We start from the raw sequence: 25,273 nt of genomic DNA on the forward strand, positions 1-25,273 counted from the left end.
TTTAGGTACCTAATAAGTTGTAAAAAATTTTAAAAGAAAATTTTGTCACTCGATAAGCTTCGAAGCTTTGAACTTTTGAAACATGATGATGATGATGATGACGAAATTTCAGGCTGGTAGCTTAGTGGTGAAATTTCAAATTCGATCAAAATCGGTCCAACCATTTCTAATTCAATTTTCAATTTCTCGTGAAACTTTCTGGTTGGATCCAAGATGAGAACATATAGGTGGGGAGTTGGTTATTGGGACGGTGACAAATTGGAGATAGAATAATAATCATTATTATTGAATTTCTGCATTATAATATCGCGGTGGTATAATTTTGACTTTTTATTCACTTTTTGACTCAAATTTGATTTTTAAAAATTCACAAAAAAATTTAGAAATGCATCTTCAGTCATTGAAATTTTGACTGGTGATATATTTTAGCATGCTACTTGAACCTCGCTTTGTCTGTTCGAAAAATTTTTCTTCAAGTTGGGGTAGTTACCTCGCTCGTTTAGTAGTTTTATTTCTCGTCATGTGTTCATAGACAACGACAACGAGAGCTCATCTGCATAAGTACCCATACCCATTACCCAGACAGTATGTACTGACATCGAACACTCGACCTTTGACGTACGAGTCAAGCAATGGCATCGATTGGTGTAAAAAGCACGCTTTTGAATAAATATTCCATTTATGAAGCCTCTAGTAGCACGTCGAGTTGATCGACTCTTCGAGCTATTCGCCATATAAATATATAGAGCTCTAGCAGGGTGGAATGTTATTCTAACTATAAATTAGCTCAGCTGCGTAAGGCCATTTGTGAGATAGCACATTCGTGTATATTCAACTGTTGGCGTTGTTTACTTTTACATATACAATAAAAGGTTTCGCACCCTAAAGAGTTTTCGAGAGAGCCGCATACGTCGAGGAATTTTTCTTCTCCTTTTTTCTCTCGCTAATATAGGTACTTACCTACTCTTATACTCGTGCTGCGGTAACATTATGTTTACGATACCATTACTGTATGAATAATGGAATCAGTCATTTTTTTCTTCGATATAAGTACATAGACAGACACACACGAGGTAGGTATACTCATTTTGTAACAAGGCGAATAAGTATATGCAGTCACTGCAGCAATAATATCGCGAGCAGAACGTGCTGATGCAAAGGTGAACAATCTAATTTGGTGTAGGTGGATAATACGCGTACGTCAACATACACAAATGAAATTATACACGAAACAAAAGACAATTTTATTTTTAAAAAACTGTACACTTTCATAATTGTTTAGTTTTTTATTCTCGTACCTATTTCTAGAAACGCTTGTACTCGTACTTATTTGGGTTTATTTAATAATCTACCAATTAGCAACGGATGAACGCCGCGTTCAGATTCATTTCATTACAAGCTGATGACCGCTGTAGGTACTAGGTACATACTGGAGTCATTGTTTCGGAAGGTAACTTGAGCTTTTTTAAATGCGGAATTTACTGCTACGAGTAGCACAGTACAATACATACGTATTTATAACATCTGTTAAATATCGAAGGATAAAGGCTGCCGCGGCCGAAGCGATTACGAGGTACATAGTATTTACCGTAAGTAATTAAAACGGTCGTAGATACGTCGAACGATACTTGGCGAATGCATCTACAATGGCCAATCTGAAATCAAAGCACAAAATATACCTACTTTAAAGAATGTACATATAGAGCGGGCGAATAACGGTTTTAAAAAGGAAAAAATTGGCACATTAATCTTCGAGAATGTGTTTTAGATGGACCCTCTGAACTACCAGAAAAAAAACCGACCCTCGTACCCCTGGGAGCTTAATTTTTTAGAGGGCCAAAACCGGTTCCAATTCACGTTTTTTGCAATTTACTCCGCAAATATTATATTTACGAGAAAAACTACCTTGACTAACAATATTCCCCTTCAAATTCTCTACAATTTGATACTACGTTCAGTACCCGTCCCTCCAAGGGGTTGTCTAAAAAAAGGGGTGGGAAGAGTAAAATGAAATGTTTCAAAAAAGGTCAGTCTAATAAAATTACCTAATCAAAGTTACTAATTCGCTTTCACTCAATTTTTTTTTACAAACTCTACTCACCCAACTACTAATCAAACCACCGCTTATTGGTCTTCAACCATCCTGAGGGGTTGGTGGGGGGGGGGGGGGGTGCTTGATTTTTCAGTAACACACAAATGAATCATGTAGGTATTTGAAAAACGAATCTGGGCGTGCGATGTATCGAATAGTATGTTTTCGAGGTCGCTGAATACGAATATGAGCTTATTTTTTGGATCCAACCCCTCAATGTCCCATTGTGCCCTAAACAGGGGGTCAGAATTTTGAAAAATCGTGAAAAGTCGAGTGATATATCAAGTGGTTTTTGAGATCACTGAGTACGAATATAAACTCATTTTCTGGGTTCCACCCCTCAATGTCCCATTGTGTCCCAAAAAGGGGGCCAACATTTTTAGAAATCATGAAAAGTCGAGGGATATATCAAATGGTATGTTTTTGAGATCGCTGAGTAGTGAGTACGAATATAAACTTATTTTCTGGGTTCCGTCCCGAAATGTCCCTCTGTCCCCCTCAAAAAGGGGGTCAAAATTATGAAAAATTGTGAAAATAAGTCGAGTGACAGTGATATTATCAAATGGTATGTTTTTGAGGTTGCTAGCTGAGTAAGAATATGAATCGCGCTGGAAGCTCCATAGTGGCTGGAAATGGCAAAATTTGGTCTCGTGGGGTTAGTTGTGGACAAAATAAAGCAATTCGCGAAAATTTTGAAAATTTCTTCCAAAATTAGAAATTTTTTATTTTTGTAGGTATGTATATTTTTATTATGAATAAAGCTGGTCAAAAAACCACTCTTGAGATGTCCCCTCCAGAATCGGCTCAAATGTGGATAAACTCGTTAAAGAGGTCGAGTACAACACACAACTCGATTTTCAGCTGTCCGACTTCATATTGACGCCTCCTGGAGCATTCAAAATTCTGGAGAAATTGAAAACTCGCGATGGAGGCTCCAGAATGGCTGGAAATGGAAAGATTCGCCCTCATATGGCTAGTTCATGACAAATTTCAGCAATTCGCGCAAATTTCGAAAATTTCTTTTAAAATGGGAAATTTTTTATTTTTTGGATATTTTGATTATGAAAAAAACTGGTCAAAAAACCACTCTTGAGGTGACCCCTCCAGAATCGGCTCAAATGTGGATACGTTCGTTTAACAGGTTGAGTATAACACACAACTCGATTTTTAGCTGCCCGACTTCATATTTACGCCTTCTGGAGCAAATTCAAAATTCTGGCGAAATTGAAAAATCGCACTGGAGGATCCAGAATAGCTGGAAATGGCATGATTCGCCCTCATATGGCTAAAACATGATGAATTTCAGCAATTCGCGCAAATTTTGAAAATTTCTCTTAAAATGGAAAATTTTTTAATTTTTGGATATTTTTATCTATTTATGAAAAAAGCTGGTCAAAAAAGCACTTTCGAGATGTTCCCTCCAGAATCGGTTCAAATGTGGATGAACTTGTTAATCAGGTCGAGTATAACACACAAATCGATTTTCGGCTTCCCAACTTCATATTCACGCCTTCTGGAGCAAATTCAAAGTTCTGGAGAAATCGAAAAATCTCGCTGGAGGCTCCAGAATGGCTGGAAATGGCGAAATTCGTCCTCATGGTGTTAGTTCATGACAAAATATAGCGATTCGCGCAAATTTTGGAAAATTCCACCGCAAATGAGAAATTTTTGATTTTTTGGATATTTTTATTATGAAAAAGCTGGTCAAAAAACCACTCTTGAGGTGTCCTCTCCAGATACGGCTCAAATATGGATAAACTCGTTGAATAGGTCGAGTATAACACACAACTCGATTTTCAGCTTCCCAACTTCATATTCACGCCTTCTGGAGCAAATTCAAAATTCTGGAGAAATTGAAAAATCGCGCTGGAGGCTCCAGAATGGCTGGAAATGGCGAAAATCACCCTCGTGGCGTTAGTTCACGATGAACTACAGTGATTCGCGCAAATTTCGAAAAATTTTTAACAAATGGGAAATTTTTGATTTTTGGACATTTTTTTATTATGAAAAAAACTGGTGAAAAAACCACTCTTGAGGTGTCCTGTCCAGATACGGCTCAAACATGGATAAACTCGTTGAATAGGTCGAGTATAACACACAACTCGATTTTCAGCTGCCCAACTTCATATTGACGTTTTCTGGAGCAAATTAAAAATCCTGGAGAAATTGAAAAATTGCTCTGGAGGCTCCAGAATGGTTGAAAATGGTATAATTTGGATTTAGGGAATTAATATCAGTTTTAGGACTTATTTTGGTTGAAAAAGCTTAAATCACCAAAAACAGTCAATTTTGAATTTTCAAACTTTCGCTAAAAATCGAAAAATGAACTTGGACAGCTGAAAATTTGGTTTTGGGGGTTTTAGACCATGCTCTTCCCAAAAATCGCGGCCCCATTCAAATCGGAGGCGGACACTGACACCTTAAGAGGTTCCTTTTGCAAGATTTATCTCGCTCAAATGTACATTTAAGTAGAATCGTGGAAAATGAAAACCAACAAACTGCACCACTTACCGAAAATTTTTCTGATACTGAACGTAAGCTCGAACGTGTCCTCCTTTCACGTATCGCACTTGAGCGCCGGGCCAGACTTCGTCCAATTTAGACATACCTTTCAAAGGCACGTACGCGTCATCATCGGCGCAAACGGCAATCACCAGCGACGTATCCACCGGTACCGGATAATTCTTCAAGTGTGTAACTTCGTCCATAATACCGTTCATGAAGCTGAGCGCTTGTCGATCACTCAACACAGTTTCAGCCGCAGCGTTGAAATTTTCTGCTCTCGAATCGCTGGTTTCGGAGGCAGTCGTCGTCGTCGTCGAAGAAGGCATAAATTTGGCCAAATAGTTTAATAAACTATAAGAATAACCGTTCGTTACGTCGGAGACGTCGAATTTTTTATCCAATTGGCAGGTGTAAAGGTTATAAGCGGGAGCAGAGCCGACCAAGTTACTCGCATCTCTTGCAGTTTGTTGACGATTAGACAGTTTGTCGTCGGCTTGTTTCTCGATACTCTTGTTGCTGTCGTCTTCGGTTACTTTCTCGGTATCGGCGCAGAGAGCTGCCCAGCTCGCTTCCAAATCGTTATCGGTGATTTCGTGCGGTGGCCGTGGAGTCGATGGAGACCAAGTAGACGCGAATTTTGTGCAATTGTTTTTCGAATTCAAAATATTAGCGTGGTGAGACCGTTTACTACGATGATCCTCGTCGTCGTCCGTTTCGGTAGCGTGATTTGCATTCGTCAAATTGTGCATTTCGTTCGAACTATCGGTCAGGGAAGACGACATTTGACTGGAATAATTCGAGGCTCGAGCGGCGAATTCTTGTCCGGCTCGGTAAGCGTCCTGAAATTGTCAACGTAGGCTAGTTTAGAGGCGCACAAACGCAAACCGCCAACACGTAGGTAGCTACGAGTACAAAAATCAGCACCCAAAACCAGCTTACCTTATCGTTGACGTTTATCATTTTAGCGATTTCTTGTTTGTAACTCAAATTCGAATGAAACTGTTCTTCCAGCATATCCCAATTCAACGCTCGACTGATCACTCCCTAGCGACAGAAAACACGTTTCGTTGAAGGTAACATGGGGGTAAAAATCTCCAGGGTTAAATGATCTGTCCAGCTACACTTACTTCTGTGAACACGTGAGACGATGTTGTGCCAGATAAGCAAGGAACAACTACCAGAGGTTTAGGCCAACAGGCGGCAATTAACGAAGCCATCTGCGAATTTACAAAATGCCTAAGTAAGTACGTATACAAGTATTCACATACATTATAGTATGTACAGGTACATGACTCAGAAGTACTGCCGGTGGCTTTTATTTCTAAGTGGAAAGAGGTAGCGAGATGAATGAAGCGGCGTTGAGTAGGGAAAAATAAGGGCTTTCAAAAGTGACCTTCACAATTTCAGGCCCACGCACAGGGTGCCCACAAACTGAAAAACTGGTTTGGTCAAAAAATTCGAACTGGTTTTTATTGGCGCACTGTATTCTACACTTTAAGGCAACAAAAACGTTGTATGAATTTTTTGAAAACGGTTCATTAATTTGCAACCAATTGACAAAAAATACCCAAAAACTGTAGATAGACAAAAAAGCTTGAAACAATAGTTGTAGAACGTAAAAATTACGCAATTATGTCTAATAATTACATTTTGAAACTAGTTCATTGGTTCGCATTTAGCAACCAGTTTTTGACAATCACCTAAAAATTGAAGATAAAAGAAAAAAGCTTGAAACGAAAGTTGTAAAGCGTGAAAAATTGAACCATTTTCGGTGATTGGATTTTGAAACCGGTTTATTAATTTGCAACCAGTTATCAAAAATTACCTAAATGTCGAAGGTCGAGAAAAAAGCTTGGAATAAAAGTTGTAGAGCGTGCAAAATCACACAATTCTGTTCAATCACATTTTGAAACCGGTTCATTGTTTCGCATTTAGCAACCAGTTTTTGACAACCAAGTAAAAATTGAAGATAGAGAAAAAAGCTTGAAACAAAAGTTGTAGAGCGTGAAAAATTGAACCATTTTCGCTGATTGGATTTTTAAACCGGTTCATAATTCGCAACCGGTTATCAAAAATTACCTACAAATTCAAGATCGAGAAAAAAGCTAGAAACAAAAGTTGTAGGGCATGAAAAAATTACACAATTCTGACCAATCACATTTTGAAACCGGTTCATTGGTTCGCATTTAGCAACCAGTTTTTGACAATCGCCTAAAAATTGAAGATAGGGGAAAAAGCTTGAAACAACAGTTGCGGAGTGTGAAAAATTGAACCATTTTTGCTGACCGGATTTTGAAACCGGTTCATAATTTGCAACTAATTATCAAAAATTATTAAAACATTCAAGATCGAGAAAAAAGCTTGAAACAAAAGTTGTAGAACGTGAAAATTACGCAATTCTGTCTAATAATTACATTTTGAAACTAGTTCATTGGTTCGCATTTAGCAACCAGTTTTTGACAATCACCTAAAAATTGAAGATACATAAAAGAAAAAAGCTTGAAACAGAAGTTGTAAAGCGTGAAAAATTGAACCATTTTCGGTGATTGGATTTTGAAACCGGTTCATTAATTTGCAACCAGTTATCAAAAATTACCTAAATGTTGAAGGTTGAGAAGAAAGCTTGAAACAAAAGTTGTAGGGCGTGAAAAATTACACAGTTCTGTTCTATCACATTTGGAAACCGGTTCAACTGGTTCACGTTTAGTAACCAGTTTTTGACAATCTCTTGAACATGGAAGATAGAGAAAAAAAACTCGCAAACAAAAGTTGTAGAGCGTGAAAAATTGAACTATTTTTGCTGATTGGACTTTGAAACCAGTTCATTAATTTGCAACCATTCAACATAAAATACCTGAAAATTGTAAATGGAAAAAACAGCTTGAAACAAAAGTTGTGGAGCATGAAAAATTACACAATGCTGTCTAATAACATTTTGAAACCGGTTAAATTGGTTTGCATCCAGCAACCAGTTTTTGACAATCGCCTAAAATTTGAAGATAGAGAAAAATGCTTGCAACAAAACCAAAAATTGAAGGTAGAAAAAAGTGCTTGAATCAATAGATAGTTGTTGAGCGTGAAAAATTAAACCATTTTTGCTGATTGGATTTTGAAACCGGTCCATTACTTTGCAACCAGTCATCAAAAATTACCTAAATATTGATGGTCGAGAAAAAAGCTTGAAGCAAAAGTGGTAGGGCGTAAAAAATTACACAATTTTGTTCAATCACATTTTGAAACCGGTCCATTGGTTCGAATTTAGCAACCAGTTTTTGACAATCACCTAAAATTTGAAGATGGAGAAAAAAGCTCGCAACAAAAGTTGTACAGTGTGAAAAATAACACAATTCTGGAAAATAATTTTTTGAAACCGGTTCATTGGTTCGCATTTAGCAACCAGTTTATCACAATAACTTAAAAATTGAAGATAGAGAAAAACTTACATGTCCTCCCATGGATAATCCGGTGACGCCCAAAGGTCCATATCCTAAGCGTTCGCACAAATGAAACAGCACCATCGATTCGAAAATCAGACATCCTCCCATAACGAAAATATCGCACACATTTTGCAATACCGTTCTTCTGCGAGGGCAAAAATTATTTTTTTGTTAGCGTTTAATTCGAACGGTAATTGGTAAATACCTAACCTAATAATATACATAGGCAAGTGTACCAACATTTGCTCTTCGGGTTTTCGTCTTCCGTAAAACGGATTTTCTAAAATGATCGAGCCGATTCCGGCATCTTTCAACAAAGGTTTCGCGATGAGATTTCTACGCCTCCAGTAATACTGTAACACGAAATAGAACAAAACAAAACGGTCAATTACAGAAATGAAATCGGCGCCAGCTCATCGCATAAGTCGCAACTGGTGAGGGTTTCAACTGACCTGATCGCCGGTGCCTGCGATTTGAAGAATCACGGGTTTATAGCTTTCTGATTGCCATGTCTTCGGAACTATCATCTGAAAGTATGCTTTTCGGCATTCGACCGGAACAACTTCGGGTAAATAATGAGCGAAAGGTGTGTAAAAATATCCGTCGATGACGTTGTAATACCCTCCATCTTCTTCCTAAATTAACCAACAAATTACAAATGTAATGTAGGTATATTATTTCTAATGTGTTGTATTCGTCATTTTCATCAATAGTGAGAAATTATTCGAAATTACTATACGAGACAAAGACACTTACTCGCTCGATGTAAACGGGATAATCAGACGATACCAATTTGTAACATGTCTCTCGATTCGAAACAATCTTGCGAAATTCGCAAATTCTGAAAAAAGAAAATATGTAGAATTAGGACAATTTTATTGATGTTCAAAAATGTTGAGCATTTTGAAAAAAAATTATCATTGATATCATCAATTTTCTCCGTATAATCGTGATCTGATTGTTCTTAGAATCATTTTTTCATTCCTGTTCCCTTTTTTCAGGGGTTCCAAAAAATATTTGTTTCGCAATAAAAAATAAGTAGGTATCTGCGTAATGCATAGGTAAGTGTCATTTAATAATTTCAAGCTTACTCTCCCCTCCCCTCATGCAAGTTTCTGATCAACAATTTTTTTCAGTTTTTTCCCCCAAAAATATGAGCTCATTTTTTCAATTTTTTGTCATTATTATCATGGTGTGAATAAATGTTTCTTGAAATACAAAAAGGTTTGTATTGGACAAAAAAATATACATATGAAAATACACCATCATTTGAGTAAAATTTCAGATGTCCAGTTCAACTTTTTGATTTTAGAAGTGTTTTGAAATTCAAAGAAAAAATAAAAATTATAATTACTGAGAATTTAAAATTCCAAGAGGCTTCAGAACAGCTTTGTATCATCATCACCCCTACCTCTAATCTATTTGAGGGGCCAAAAATTGTCTATTAAGGAATCAAAATTCATTTTTTTTTTCAATTTGATTAAAATTTGAATTTTTTTTCAATCATGAAAAATGGACCAAATTTGAATTTTCAGAACTTCGCTAAAAATGAAAAGGTCAAATTCAGTTTCTCATTGCTTTATTTTTGATACTCATTTCTTTCTCGTGTAAGTTGATCCCAAAATTTTTGCTGCCGGCTGGAATCTAGGTTGAATAAATTTTTAAAATCTTCAAAACACACCATTTTGAAACTTCTGAGAATAATTTGTTTTTCAAGTTTTGTCGTGGAATTCATACAGAAAATGCCGAATAACTTACAAGGGAACCTCTACAACTCGTCAACTCCGATGAATCGAGCTGAAATTTGGCTCACAGAACATATCATTCTGACCTCAGAATCACATTTTCAGCAGCCGAATATGATTTTTCGATTTTTGGCAGATTTTGGAAATGACCAAAATAACCCGTTGGTACATTATTTTCTATACAAAACGTGCAGTAAACATAGAAATAAAAATCTAAAACTCGGTTTGTGTGCTAAAGTCGAGCCTCTCCCCTGACCCCCTCCTCTGAATCGATTGGCATCATTTTCCAACCAATAATTATAAAGCCTCCAGTCAAAGTCGACTTTTCTCCAGCAGTTTTAAAACGCTCCAGAAGGCGTTGCTGTAATCAATTTCGGCAGCTGAAAATGTAATCCTATCATAAGTTCGGTATTTCAAATCAATTAGAGTCGGTGAATTGAAAATCCGAAGCGATGAATTGAAAAATGAATTTTTTTAGGATAAAAAACCTCAAATTTTAAAATGTTCCAAAATCGTCAATTTTTGCAATAAATTGCTCGAAATGTCGCCTGCCCCCTAAAGTCCACTCCCCAAATCGATTACCACCATTTTTGAGTCGATCTGGAGCCTCCAGCCAAAGTTGATTTGTCTCCAGCAATTTTAAATCACTCCAGAAGGAGTTGTAATCAACTTCCGCAGCTGAAAATTCAATCCTATCATGAGTTCGGTATACCAAATCAATTAGGATTGGTGAATCGAAAATCCGAGCTGACGAGTTGAAAAGTGTATCTATTTTTTTACAAGTTGAAAAATCTCAAATTTAAAAAAAATTCCAAATCCGTCAATTTTTTCAATGAATTGCTCTAAACGGTAAGTATTGAACTTCGAACTAAAATTACTCAACATTTTGAGTGTACACCTAGGTATTCTAATGAAACAAAATGTTCGTAATTTTATCCTTTTTTGAAATGATTTTTTTTAACCGAAAGCCCTACCTTCAACCGTTCAAAAGTTCCCGAAGATTAACGTTACCAAAAAAGAGTTTAAATCGCGTTATCATTCTTATCAGTTAGGTACTTATAGTTAGTTTCGATCAATGACCACTTTCCGCAACTTCATGTTTACGTTTACGTATAAGGATGACGCACAGTAAAACCATAAATACTTTCGATGCATTTATATGTATATACGTATTTGTACTCGTATTACGTACCTTTTCAAATTCTCGGGTTTCCCCCAGCCTTTGGTGAAATATTTGGAAAATACTAAGCTTCGATAAAACTGATCTAATCTATTAGGCATTATACAACAGCGAAACACTGGAAAAATGTAACGTTCGTTTTGATGAAAACAATAATATGCAAACGCAAACGCTTATCACTTCGCGGTTTTACAACTCATCTTTTCTTTCATGCTTACGAATCGCTTTTTGTTAGTCAAGTACAACACTAAAGTGTAACCTACGGCTAGGTTCCAAATTACGAAAAAACAATCCAATATAATAATATTATGCACGTAATTATGAACTATTAATAGTTTGACTTTGACTTTGTTAAGTTAAAAGTGTTAAAACTTAAAATCTAATCACTCAACTGATAAAAAAAAAAAAACACAAACACAACAAACAGAAAATGACGATGTTGCCAACGTGAAAAAGAAAAAGTGTTCGATGCGTCGTGACGTCATGCTGCTTCCTTAGGTCTCAACCAATCAACGTGACGAGCTTCACTAACAAGGAGACGCGACGATCATTCCAACTCGTAATCAGCCAACAACAGCTTGTTTTTCGTGTTTAGATAAGTAGATGCAATTTACTCGAAATTTTGAGTGAGCACATGGGTGTTTGAGGCAAGGAAAATAATCTACGTTAAATTCTCTACCAGATGGAGTTAGTTTGAAAGTTATCCGCGCCCTAGAAAAAAAGCTATGAAAGCTCAAAGTTGTAAAACTTTTGAAAAAAAATAAAAAAATTGTTTTTTGGTAGTTAAACACAATTTACTCGAAATTTCGAGTTAGGACATAGGTGTTTAATGTAAGGAAAATAATCTACGTTTAATTCTCTACAAGATGGAGTTAGTTTGAAAGCTATCCGCGCCATAGAAAAAATTCTATGAAATCTCAAAGTTGTAAAAACTCATGAAAAACTCGTCTTTATTTCGTAGTTGAATACAATTTACTCACGAAATTTTGAGTTAGGGCATAGGTGTTTGAGGCAAGGAAAATAATCAACGTTAAGGATGAAAATTGGAAAATTTTATTATAAGTTAAGTATGGGAAAAAAGGTAACTTCGATGAGCAGAGTTTTCAGAAAAAATTGATCTTTACTCAAAATTTTATTTTGAAATTTGAGGAAATGCTCTAGCCTTAGACATTTTTTTCCTATCCCGATTTCCGAAATAAATTTTCACTGTAGGGATGGTCATTCCATGTCAACTCAACCAACGTTTTTGGGTCATGTCCTTCGATTTTGCTCAATTTTTTTTTACAATATCTACCCACCCAGTAAGTAAGAAAGCCGCAATCAGTTTGGTCCCAGCCCCCTCAGGGGGCGGTTGGGGGGCTTCCATTATTTTCACATTGTCTCGAGGTACTCAACTGCAGCAGCCTATTTCTCCAAAACTATGATACTTTGATCAAAACTGATTTCACAGTTCGAAAGTGAATTAAATTTTGAACTTTTAAAGTATTTTGAAATTTTCAAAAGTTGAAAGTTGAACTTTCAATTTGAAAGTTGAAATTTCAAAATGGCGCTGTAAGGGGGAGCTACCATTTAAAATTTTGAAAAAATTTCCATAGATGTACATTTCGATACTTTTTTGAAATATTTAGGTTTCGAGATGGCACTCGTTGACGGAGGGGGAGCACCCCCACCCCCAATTTTGGGTGAAACTTTCAAAAGAAAATCTGGGGCATGTGATATATCGAATTGTATGTTTTCGGCAACGATGAACACGAATATGACGTCAGATTTGTGATTGGACTCGTCCACGGCCCCCAGAACCTCTCCGAAGGGGGTGACCCCCCCAAAATTGTTACATTCGTGTGACACATGCAATAGTATGTTTTCGATATCGCTGAAGACGAATATTGCCTTAGTTTTTCAAATCGACTTCACCCATGGCCCCCAGAACCTCCACCAATAGGTAAAAGTCCAAAAAAATTGTTGGGGGCCGTGGATGGGGTCCAATCACAAATCAGACGTCATATTCATGTTCAGCGTCACCAAAAACATACTATTCCATGTGTCACACGAACAAAACGCTTTTTTGAACTTTTACCCCCTTTGAGGAGGTTCTGGGGGCCGTGGATGGGTCCCATCAAAAATCTGACGTCATATTCGTGTTCAGCGTCGCCGAAAACATACAATTTGATATATCACATGCCCCAGATTTTCTTTTGAAAGTTTCACCCAGAATTGGGGGTGGGGGTGCTCCCCCTTCGTCAACGAGTGCCATCTCGAAACCTAAATATTTCAAAAAAGTATCGAAATGTACGTCTATGGAAATTTTTTCGAAATTTTAAATGGTACCTAGCTCCCACTTACCATTTTGAAATTTGAACTTTCAAATTGAGAGTTCAACTTTCAACTTTTGAAAATTTCAAAATGCTTGAAAAGTTCAAAATTTAATGCCCTTTTGAACTGTGAAATCAGTTTTGATCAAAGTATCATAGTTTTGGAGGAATGGGCTGCTGAAGTTGAGTACCTCGAGACAATGTGAAAATAATGGAAGCCCCCCCCCCGGCCCCCTGAGGGGGTGGGACCAAACTGATTGCGGCTTTCTTACTTACTGGGTGGGTAGATATTGTAAAAAAAATTTTAGTGAAATCGAAAGACATGACTTTCAAAATCGCCTTTTTTTGGTTGAGTTGACATGGAATACAAAAATTTTAATATTTGAATGTTTTTGGGACATGGTTTTCTTATCTAAAATAATTAAAAAATTGATGTTTGTGTTCGGAAAGTGTCAAAGGTTAGCAAAATGGAATGGACTTCTTGCGTAAAACTATAATACTACGTATTTAAGTCTTCGATTGATTAATTTTCAAAAACTATTTTCTTTCGCTTCGCGAGGGTCAATTTTTTTCTTGTTCAAAATTGAAATTTACAAAAAAATTACTTACTATTCGAATTTGGGGCATGCCGATTTGCTCAGTGGAGAAAAACCTAAGCGTCGGCGTGATGGATTTTCGAAAATTTGAAAACTCAATATTTTATGTGTGAGCAAAACTCAAAACTGGATGTTAAAATTTTAGTGGTGTGAAACTTGAGCCAAGGGTCACTGGCCACTCAAATCCCTGCAGGACACTTAAGAGATTCCCTATCCCTATAGTCAGTAAAACGGTTATTTCATTCCATTTTAGATTCTACTGATCGATGAACGAAGCCATGAGCATGCATTATTTATTGTAAAGTCCATTACCAGAAAAATTATAAACACTTATTCTATAATATACAGATGAACTTACTTGAAATGGTACCCATCAAAAAATTTCTTATGATGTTGGGCACCCATTGGCCACTTCACAAGCATTGATGAAATTTTACTACTTTTGCGTTTTCCAATGAATTTAGTAACTATTTCTAGATATTTTAGGCCACTTCAGTGGCTGAAAAGGGTCAACATTTCTTCAGTGACAATACCTTGCCTTCTCTTTGTTGAATCATAGGCTCTAGGCCAGCAAGTAGCAGCATTGTGTATAGACAGTAGGTGTGCGAGTAGATTCTATCGCCCTCTCCTTATATAGGCTCTATGTGGGTTGGGGTTGATTGCCTAAAAAAGTGTCAGCAGATTTTTGACCATATTTGGCAGAAACCTTCACTTCAAGTTGAAAGTCACTTAGATAGTATATTTTAGCTGCGGAGGTGTCCTTAGAGGGAAAAAATTCCCTCTCAAAGGTAAGGCATTTTTAAAAAAGTCGAGTTTTTTTTTATTCTTGTCGCTACCCAAGCATGTTTTACTCGTGTTTTGAATTTTTTGTTTCTAGAATATTTGCATTAATTATGCCAAAACATCAAAAGCGATAATTTCTGAAATTCGGGAAATATTTTGGAACCTAGTATAGTATCAATTTTTAGATCAATATTGCCAATTTCGAAAATTCGATATTGCTCGCACGAATTTTATTGTACTTAGTCGGTATACTTGGCATCGAAAATCTGCTAGAAAACAGTAGGTAAATAAAAACAAATGTAAGGCCTTACGAATATCAAACTTTTAGTAGACGTGTACTCGCAAAAAAATACAATTAGTCGTCTTCCGTTGGTTGCGTCGGAAACCTATGAAATTTTTTCGTTTTTTTCTTTGATTTTTCAGTAACGACTGAAAAATTGGCATCGTTGCATTCCAAAATATTTTTTCAGTTTCAGGAATGATAGATACATATATTTCGATGTTTTGGCTTGATCAATGCGGAATAGTGTAGAAGAACCAAATTTTCAAAACACGAATTCATCTAGGTAAATATAAGCGAGTTGCAAATTTTCTACAGCTCAGTAGAACCCTAAAAGTCTCAAAACAGATTGAGTACCGACACGAGTGTAAAAACCACAACCTTTTCAAAAATGCTCTCTCTTTGAAGGCCCATTTCTCGCCTCCAGGGGCACACCTCTAAGTTGAAATGTTTTCTGAGTAACTTTCAACTCAAAATAAAGGTCTATGCTGAATTTTATCAACATCTGCTTACCTTTTTTTTGGGCCATCCACCCTGATGTACATAGGTATGTATTCACGAGATGCTGTTGAAGGTGCTTCGATCAATTCATTTTTTTATTCCAGAATTTCAATTTCTAAAAAAAATATTACTAGGGCTAGGATTTTTATGATAATGCTTTTTTTTTGTAGCTACTCCCTATACGGCATAAATATATTTTCTTTGCGTTTCATCCCATTCTGAGGCAAATGGTGAAAGTTGATAGTGCTTTTTTTTGCTTTTTTTGGGTGTAAATGCTTTAAAATGCTTATTTTGGGCCAAAAAGGCGGAAATTTTGCTTTTTTGATGCTTTTTTCTGTCGATAGCGCTTTTTTTGGTAAGAAATTGGTAAAATTGAAGAAATTAGTTCCAAAAATACAAAAATTTATCAACTTTTTGCACATTTTTGAAAAAAAATAATTGTTGAAAAAAGATAAGTTTAAAAAAACCAGGGAGGAAAAACTGAAAAATAACAGATTCAGTTTTCATTTTTCAATTTTTATTTTATTTTATTTTATTTTCTAATTTTTAGTTTCAGTTTTTTTCCTTTTTTTCATTTTCTTCTTTTCGTTCATTTTGGTTCAAGTTGTACATATTATTTAAGGGAGGTATCTTCCTGCGTTTGAAAAAACCTTCATTTTGATACGTAACATGGTAGGATTTGATAGTGCTTGTTTTTGCTTTTTTCTTACATTTTTATTGCTTTTTTATAGCGCTTAAAACGTGTTTGATAGCGCTTAAAAATCCTAGCCCTAAATATTACTGTTACGATACTTGAAAGAATGTCAGAATAGAGAAAAATGAACTTATCACATCGAAAATGATCTTGAAACGTTAATAAAAATCTCCATTTGATGAAATTTTGTGAAAATTTGAAGTTTCAAAAATCTGATGGAGGCTCCAGGAATTCTCAAAAAGTCACCGGAGGCTCCAAAACGACTTGAAATCCCGCTGCAGTTGACTTCGTAGCGCATTGAAATTAGTTTGCAGAAAAAATTTCAGCTTTCCAACTCCATTTTGGTGACATTTTGTGGGAATTTCGAGTTTCAAAAATCTGCTGGAGGCTCCAGAACTGCTAAAAACGGGTTGAAGCTGTTTCCAATCAATTTGACGTGTCGAAAATAGGGTATATCACAAATTTCAGCTTTCTAGGTCATTTTGGTAAAATTTTGATTTTTCCCCTCATTTTTGGTCTAAATTTGATTTTCAAAAATTCACCAAAAATCGAAAAAGGCACTTCAGCACTTGAGATTTTGACAGGTGATAAATTTTTGCTTGATCTTTCGATCTACCTTTGTACAGTTTGAAAAATTTTGTGCAAGTCCTATGTTGGAACGAAAATCTGCGATTTCGGCTGACCTGTCAATCAAAATGGCCGCCATTTTGTATGTAGGGCCACTTTTTTTTTGAGTACAAGGGCTAGAAATGTTCCTTAGGACTCCCCCTTTAAGAAAAAAGTTGTCCCGGAGGATCGACGGGGGGGGAGGGGTGCAATTTATCCTTAAGCGGGCTCCCCGACTATTTCAATGTAGGGATACAAAAATTTTAATATTCGAGTGTTTTTGGGCCATGGTTTTGTTTTCTAAAATTATTAGAAAATTGATGTTTGTAATTTGTAAAATGTCAAAGGCTAGCAAAATGGACTTCTTGCGTAAAACTAATACTATTTAAGTTTTCGATTGATGAATTTTCAGAAACTATTTCCTCCGCTTCGTTGGGCTCAATTTTCTTTTATTGTTCAAAATTGAAATTTACAAAAAATTACTTACTATTCGAATTTTGGACTTGCCGATTTGGATTAATCCGTCAATCAAGTCGAAGGTGAAAGATACTAAAATGTACCTATGAAGCATAAGTATCTTTGAGTTTATCAATCGCATGTTAGAAATATTTTAAACTTCAGTGGAATGACGTGGTGAAATTCTCAAGGTAGGTATAATTTCTGAAACTGGCGAAATATTTTGGAGCGAAGTAGTACCATTTTTTAGATCATTATTGCCAATTATAAAAATTTCAGAAAAATAGCCAAAAACTTATACCTATGAAATTTTTTCGTTTTTTTGAAATTTTCAATAGAAGCTGAAATGTTTTCTGAGTAACTAAATCAACTCAAAATGAAGGTCTTTGCTGAATTTGGTTGAAATCTGCTGACTTTTTTTAGGTGATCCACCCTAATTTAGGTATGTATTCACGAGATGCTGTTGAAAGTGCCCAGGTCAATTCGTTTTTTTATTCCAGGATTTAAATTTCTAAAAAATTATCGTTACAATAGGTATATGAAGAAATGTCAGAGTTGAGAAAAATAAACTTACTACATCAAAAATGATCTTGTAGAAATTTGAATCCGAAAGTTCGGAGATCAACAACAAAAAAATTAGTAAAAAAAAATAGGACAAACACAGAGTTCGAATAAGAATTCTTTTTATTCGCATGCTAAGTATAGGATTAATCATAATTCAGAACTTGGTTTTCTATAAAAATCGTTACTAATTTGGGTAACCGTTCTGCCGACAGTTTCTGGTAAAAAGTAAAATAAAATTATAGCTTGAAGAAGACTAAATATCGCGTAAATAATATAAACAAACCCCTTTAGCGAAACTGCCAAAAAAGGGTGAACTTTGATAGTGGCTGCTTGAGCAGCATACATTAATACAGTGGGCAGAGCTGCGAATCCTCTCGCATCAGGTGGTAAAATTTCTCCTAAAACTGCTCTCGGTATAGCATAGAATCCGAAACCATTACAAAACTGCGCCAATCCAATGGCAACGATACCAACATAATGAGCCAGATCAGCATAAATTATAGACGTGGTAAAATAGTCAGCTATGCCATAAATCAGCATACCGATCATCATTCCTAATGTCGAACCTATCGCTATTTTGCGAATACCGATACAAGGGATGCAAAAAATCACAGCGATGGAGCTGAAAAAAAATACAGTAGCAGAAATCGCACTCAACGTGTACGAATCTTGCAAAGAGTACATACCCTCTGGATCTATCAAGTTAACTAGATAAGTAGATAGGACTGACGACCCGCAAAGGTATATCATTGAAAGACAAACACTACTAAATATTAAAGGAACATATACATCTTGTCTTCGAAGCCTATCTAGGATACTTCCTCGATTGGTTTCTTTGGTCGATCCTCCTAATGGGTAATTTTCGAAAGAACAAGTAAGCTTTAATCGATTCTGAGACCATTCGGCGTCTCCATATCTGCCTCTTTGGTACAGCCATACTGGACTTTCGGGTATAAATAAACTAATACAGATTAGTAAGAATACAGCCAATACGAAGGCAAAAAATGCTACTGTTTTGTAATAGAAAAATGTGCCGAATATTATAACTAGAAAAAATCCGGTAGATGTTGCAGCTGGAATGGCATTTGTGAAAGATGATCTGTAAGCGATGAAATTCGGATCAAGGTCGATGAATTCGGATAGGTACATTTGTCCGGCGAAAAAAGATAATCCGCAGGATGATCCTGTCAGAAATCTTCCTACAAATAATCTCCAAAGTGTGTTCTTTTCATAAGTGGTGATAAGCAGCCATCCTATTAATCCGGGGATTATGCTCAGTATCAGTGCAGGTCTTCGGCCGAATTTGTCGATCACGTATCCTGATGTCAGGCTACCGAATGGGGCTCCTATTGTGAATAAACAACCTGTATTGGAAAAATAAAAACGATGTTATGATTTCTTGAGGTTGAATTCACGAATGAGATTTTCAAATTTTGTAGAATAAATTGAATACCTACATATAATATCTACCTACTTACCAAACCAAGATGATGCATCCAAACTGAGGTTCATTTCAGGTAACGCGATCGAAGAAAATCCCAAAGTTATTCCTCCCATGACACAAGGACTTACAGTAATCAAGCATATTCGTATCTAGAAGAGAAAAAAAATCATCACTTTACAAAATAAAGTAGGTAGGTATCTCAAATTCTCAACCTTGACCCACCTAAAAAATTGTTCAACTGGACGAAGGGGAATCGATAGAGAACTTCAAAATGTTTCCTATGTTAGCAAAAATTTTAAAAAATTCTTTGGTAATTTTAGGAAAAGGAGGGTAAATTCAGGTAAAATTGAGTAATTTTGGTAAAATTAGGTAATTTTGGTAAAATTTGGTAATTTTGGTAAAATTTGGTAATTTTGGTAAAATTTGGTAATTTTGGTAAAATTAGGTAATTTTGGTAAAATTGGGTAAATTTGGGTAAAATTTGGTAATTTTGGAAAAACTTATAAAATTTTGGTAAAATTAGGTAATTTTGGTAAAATTGGTTAATTTTTGGTAAAATTGGGTAATTTTGGGAGAAATTGGGTGAATTTGGGTAAAATTGGGTGGAATTGTATTTAATGAGTAAATTGAACAATTTTTGTAAAAATTGGTAAATGTAGGTAAAACTGGGTAATTTTGAGTGGACTTGGGTAATTTTGATAAATTTAGAAAAATTTGGGTGAAATTTGGTTAACTTTGGATGAATTTGGTAAATTTAGGTAAAACTGGGTAATTTTGAGTGGACTGGGTAATATTGATAAAATTAGAAAAATTTTGGTAAAATTTGGGTAACTGTGGATGAATTTAGTAAAATTGAGTAATTTTGGGTAAAGTTGGGTAATTTTGATGAAATTGAGGTAGATAATTTTGGTGTAATTGAGTGAATTTGGGTGAAATGGGGTAATTTTGGTAAAATTAGGTAATTGTGGTAAATTTTGGTAATTTTGGTAAATTTAGGTAATTTTGGTAAAATTGGTTTGGTAAAATTGAATTTTGGTCTAAAAATTGAAAAAAATCAAAATTTTGCCATTATTGACGTAGGTTTGTACACTATTATCGATTTTCCAAGTCGATTGGTGATGGTTTCGAACCGTTCTGGAGCGTCCAGCAAATTTTTGAACTCTCCAGTTTTTGAAAAAGAAAAAAGAAAGAAAAGGCTGTAAATTTAACACCTGTGAACTCGGATTTGCCATCTTTTTAATCCGTTTGAACGATCGATCCAGGCACATACTTTCAAAACCTTTTTGATGAGTTGAGTGATGTCCTTCGATTTTGCTCAATTTTTTTTGACAATGTCTACCTACTGAATAAGTAAACAACCTGCGATCGGTTTGGTCCCAGCCCCCCAGGGAGCGTAAGGGGCTAAAATTATTTTCACATTGTCCCGAGATACTCAACTTCTGCAGCGCATTACTCTAAAGCTATTATATTTTGATCAAAACTGATTTCGCAGTTCGAAAAGACATTGCATTTTGAACTTTTTAAGTATTTTGACATCTTCAAAAGTTGAAACTTGAACTTTCAAATTCAAAGTTCTAATTTCAAAATGGCGCATACTGAAAAAATTTCCTTAGATGTACCATTCGATGCTTTTTTGAAATATTCAATTTTCGAGATAGGATCTTTTAATGTCGGGGAAGCACCCCCTCACCCCAATTTGGGCAATACTTTCAATAAAATATCTGGGGCATGTGATGTATTGAATTGTATGTTTTCGGTACCGCTGAACACGAATATGACGTCAGATTTTCGATTGAACCTCTCCACGGCCCCAAGCACCTCCCCAAATGGGGTAAAAGTTCAAAAAAGTGTTTTGTTTGTGCGACACATGAAATAGTATGTTTTTGGTGATTCTGAACACGAATATGATGTCATATTTTTTATTGGACCTCATCCACGGCCCCCAGTTTCTCCCCAAAGGAGGTAAATGTCAGAAAAATGGTTTCATTCGTGTGACACATGAAATAGTATGTTTTCGATATCGCTGAACATGAATATATAGCCTTAGTTTTTCAAATTGGCCTCACCCATGGCCCTCAGAACCTCCTCAAATATGTTAAAGTCCAACAAATAGGTAATGATTTCCATACTTGCATCGAAATAAGACAACTGAATACATTTAAACTTTTTTTGATGTTTGGAATATTGAAAATTGAATTTTTTCGAATTTTTATTTTGTTGTGATGAGTTCATTTCATCGAGTGAAAGGGGTTTTTCAACTTCTTCAATGGATACGTACAAATAGGGGTTAAATGGGTCAACTTCACCAATCAAAACTTTTTTTCATGTTTTAAAACAAAAAATACATTTTTTGCAAACTTTCAATTTTTTAAAATCGACTTTGCGAAATAACTCCGTCTCAATTTTTTAATATGTCGTTGAGCATGAAAAGTTGTCCATAATACATATATTTTTTTCAGAATTTTTGAGAGTAGGAACGATAAAAAAACTACGTTTTGAAACTTTTCGAGCTAATTTTTCGTTCAAAAAAAAGCAACACTGATTTTTATGATATCACCAAAAAGCCCCTCAAAACCCTTAATCATTGGAAAAAGTTCCATTTTGGTAGGTATCGCGGTTATCGAGTAACCCACTGCTGAAATGGATGATATTTCAAGTTCACTGAAAACTTTGACACCCCTTTGCAGCCTTTAAAATGAACTAGAGGGCTGCGATTTGTGCCATTGGTCATCCCTTCGGAAGATCTTTCACAGAAAAAATATGAAAAAAATTGCTTACTCCACCTCACCACTTCTGATCCCACGGCGTTTTTCCCCCAAAAACTGGAGTACCCAAAAATTTACTGGAAGTTCAAAGGCAACGCTGATCGACTCAGGAGATCAAAAATAAATTACGAACCTTTCAGCTTTCTTGGTCAAGTGCAACATTTTCCCTCGAATTTTAATTATTAAAGTTCGCCAAAAAAAGAAGAATTTTAACGCCTGCAATTCTGGCTGGTGATTTATTTGGGAGTCTTTCTATAGATTCCATGTCTTGTTCGAAAATTTGTGTGGATTATTGGGATAGGTACTTCCCTTGTTACGTAATTTAATTGGCAGCATTTAAGAATAAATTGTGTACATACTTCATTCCGTTGCAATAAGTATCGAGTTCGAGAGTTTTTCTAAAATATTCGCTATATTCAAATGGGTTTAGGATATTGAATCCTTACAAAATTTTGTCCAAAAAAGCAATATTTATTAATTGGTGTCAAAATGTTAATCGTTCAATTCGTGATATTGATACTTAAATTAATCGAAGCATTGCAAATTTTGAAATCTATAATACCTGAGCGATGTGCATAAAATTTGATCTTGAAAAACCACGCAAGGTATGTGTTTTTATATGTATTATTGTGTATTCACTCGCTCGGTAACCTCGTGCAATAAATAACCAGTTTTTAACAAGCTCGTCTCACGTGATCACACAAAATTATTATAGTAGGTACGAGGTTATACTCCAGCTACGAAGTCTCTACTTACCCTGTGAAATAATAACGAAGTATTCATTGCACTAAAAATTTTATTTTGCAGTAAATAGTTTAACGATTATCATGACCAAAAATCAATGAATCTTGAAACAAAACGTCTGTTAACGCGAACTGGTAACTCATTTTGTAACAGAAATCAAACTATTACTAATAGAATTAGTAAGTAGGTAACTTCAAGAAGATTGAGGCGAGGTACAACTAGATTCTCGACTAATGGTTCGTAAAACCTGTTTATTGAAAAACGTGGATAATAGTCGAGTAGGTATTTAATCACGATCGTCAAACATATTACGTAGCTGAATTTTTCACTTTAACAGCACAGCAGAATAATTTTTTCAACTTGAATTCTTTCACCTTAATACTAGGGTGGTTCTTATTTATATACTTGGTGGAATTTTTTTCGTTGATTTTTTCTGCTCTCATCCCCCCCAAAGGTGTTCTATTTTATGAAAAAATAAATCCTTTAAACTTTCAATCCCCTAAGTAAAAAACGAGTGGTGCCAGAATGCCCTCAATTTTTTCAAAAAATTGAAAAATGGAAAATGATGCAAGTTTTTTACATTTTTGATTGCTTTCAATCTACCCTGCACCAATATCCCCCCTCTTTGAACCAAAACAGCCCCTAAATTTTTTCGCCTCTCTACTGAGAAAAAAGTGAGAGGTGGAAGGGGTTCATATTTTTATCTTTTTGAACCAGAGATGGGGTGATTCGAATCTCGGATCAATTTTGAATCGGATTCAAAATGAAAATGAATCGTGAAAATTGAATCCGATTCACCAATTTTTGTCTCTTCAAGGAGTGTTTTTGTGATGCAAATTTCTTTTGATTTTTTTTCTCAATACTGACGTGAGAACTGTTCACCTTGAAAATTGAAAACCCACATTTTCAGCTACAGACTACAGCATAAAATCGACTGCAGGTAGATTTCAAGTCGTTTTGGAACTACCAGCGACCTTTTGGAAATTACTGGAGCCTCCAGCAGATTCTTCATTTTCAGTACCTACTCAAAATTTCCATAAAATTTTACCGAACAGAGTTGGAAATCCAAAATTTACTCTGCACTCTAATTTTAACGCGCTATCAAGTCAACTTCAGGTGCGTTCAAGTCAGTATAGAGTCTCTGCAACTTTTCAAAAATTCCTAGAACCTGCAGTAAATTTTAGAAACTTGCAAATTTCCACAAAATTTCATAGAGTGCAATTGAAAAGTCGAAATTTACTTACTCTGCAAACCAATTGTACCTAATACTCTTCGGTCACAGCAGTTATTTAGATGGATTTGCAGGCAGTCTCAAAACGATTTGGAACCTCGAGAGGCTGATTAGAAACTTCTGTTTTTCAAAAAATGCCACAAAATCTGTCTTTTTATGATTTCATGCTGAACAACATAATATTGAAAAATTAGGATAACGTTATTTCGTGAAATCGATTTGAAAAAATTAAAAGTTTGTGGAAAAATGTGATTTTTTGATTTAAAGCATGAAAAAAAGTTCTGATGGGTGATGTTGACCCATTTGACCCCTATTTTTACGCATCCGTTGAAAAAAATGAAAAAACCTTTTTCACTCGATGAAATAAACTCATCACAAAAAAATCAAATTCGAAAAAATTCAAAAAATGATCGAATTGCAACTTTTTTGCCATGAGTGTAATTTTTGTCAACTTTCTCATAAAATACGTCAGAAAGAAGTCAAAATAAGACAACTGAATACATTAAAATTTTTTTCGATGTTTGAATTTTTTCGAATTTTGATTTTTTGTGACGAGTTGATTTCATCGAGTGAAAGGGGGTTTTCAACTTTTTCAACGGATACATAAAAATAGGGGTCAAGTGGGTCAACTTTTCACCAATAACCACTTTTTTGATGTTTCAAATCAAAAAATCGCATTTTTTCTCAACCTTTCGAATTTTCTAAATCGACTTTACGAAAAATAATTACATCCCAATTTTTTAATATGTTGTTCAGCATGGAAAGTTGTCCATAATATATTTTTTACAGAATTTTTGAGAGTTGGAACAATACAAAAACTACGTTTTGAAACTTTTCTATCTAATTTTTCGTACGAAAAAAAGTAGCAACACTGATTTTCATGATATCACCAAAAAGCCTTTCATAACCTTTAACTATTGGAAAAGGTTCCATTTTGGTAGGTATCGCAATTCTCGAGTAATCCACTACTGAAATGGATGACATTTTAAGTTCACTGAAAACTTTGACACCCCCTAGCAGCCTTTGAAAAAGGGTTAGAGGGCTGCGATTTACTCCATTGGTTATCCATTCGGAAGGTCATTCCACAGGAAAACTTTTAAAAAAATCGCCGATCCTCCTTACCACTTCTTGGTCGAATTGACGTGGAATGATCCAACAAAAAATCACTAAGAAGGCCTAATTCCAATAAAGATCGTGGTTTTATTATTGAAGATGGTAATTAGATATCGGTTTGAGACGAATACAATGTTTTAAAAAAATTAATATCTTAATGGTAGGGTGGGTATTTCCTTAATTTGAAAAAAAATGAATAAATAAAAAATAGGCTACAGAGCCAAG

At 35.3% G+C, this 25,273-nt stretch overlaps 2 protein-coding genes across 2 annotated transcripts; both read right to left on the reverse strand.

Annotated features, from left to right (window-relative positions):
* Window positions 1–1,220: 1,220 nt before the first annotated feature.
* On the reverse strand, window positions 1,221–11,346 carry LOC135834865 (protein ABHD18). The gene is made up of 9 exons (XM_065348841.1): window positions 10,972–11,346; window positions 8,791–8,875; window positions 8,487–8,669; window positions 8,275–8,387; window positions 8,041–8,179; window positions 5,725–5,814; window positions 5,537–5,641; window positions 4,604–5,436; window positions 1,221–1,655 (listed from the first exon to the last, which is right to left on the reverse strand). Exons 1-9 carry the CDS (start codon window positions 11,058–11,060, stop codon window positions 1,598–1,600), a joined length of 1,695 nt encoding a protein of 564 aa, XP_065204913.1. The 5' UTR covers window positions 11,061–11,346; the 3' UTR covers window positions 1,221–1,597.
* Window positions 11,347–17,853: 6,507 nt separating this feature from the next.
* Window positions 17,854–24,082, reverse strand: LOC135834867 (solute carrier family 2, facilitated glucose transporter member 8-like). Its single transcript, XM_065348843.1, has 3 exons — window positions 22,717–24,082; window positions 19,230–19,344; window positions 17,854–19,115 (listed from the first exon to the last, which is right to left on the reverse strand). Exons 1-3 carry the CDS (start codon window positions 22,741–22,743, stop codon window positions 17,899–17,901), a joined length of 1,359 nt encoding a protein of 452 aa, XP_065204915.1. The 5' UTR covers window positions 22,744–24,082; the 3' UTR covers window positions 17,854–17,898.
* Window positions 24,083–25,273: the final 1,191 nt, after the last annotated feature.

This window comes from Planococcus citri, chromosome 2 (assembly GCF_950023065.1).
Source record: "Planococcus citri chromosome 2, ihPlaCitr1.1, whole genome shotgun sequence".
Taxonomy (NCBI): domain Eukaryota; kingdom Metazoa; phylum Arthropoda; class Insecta; order Hemiptera; family Pseudococcidae; genus Planococcus; species Planococcus citri.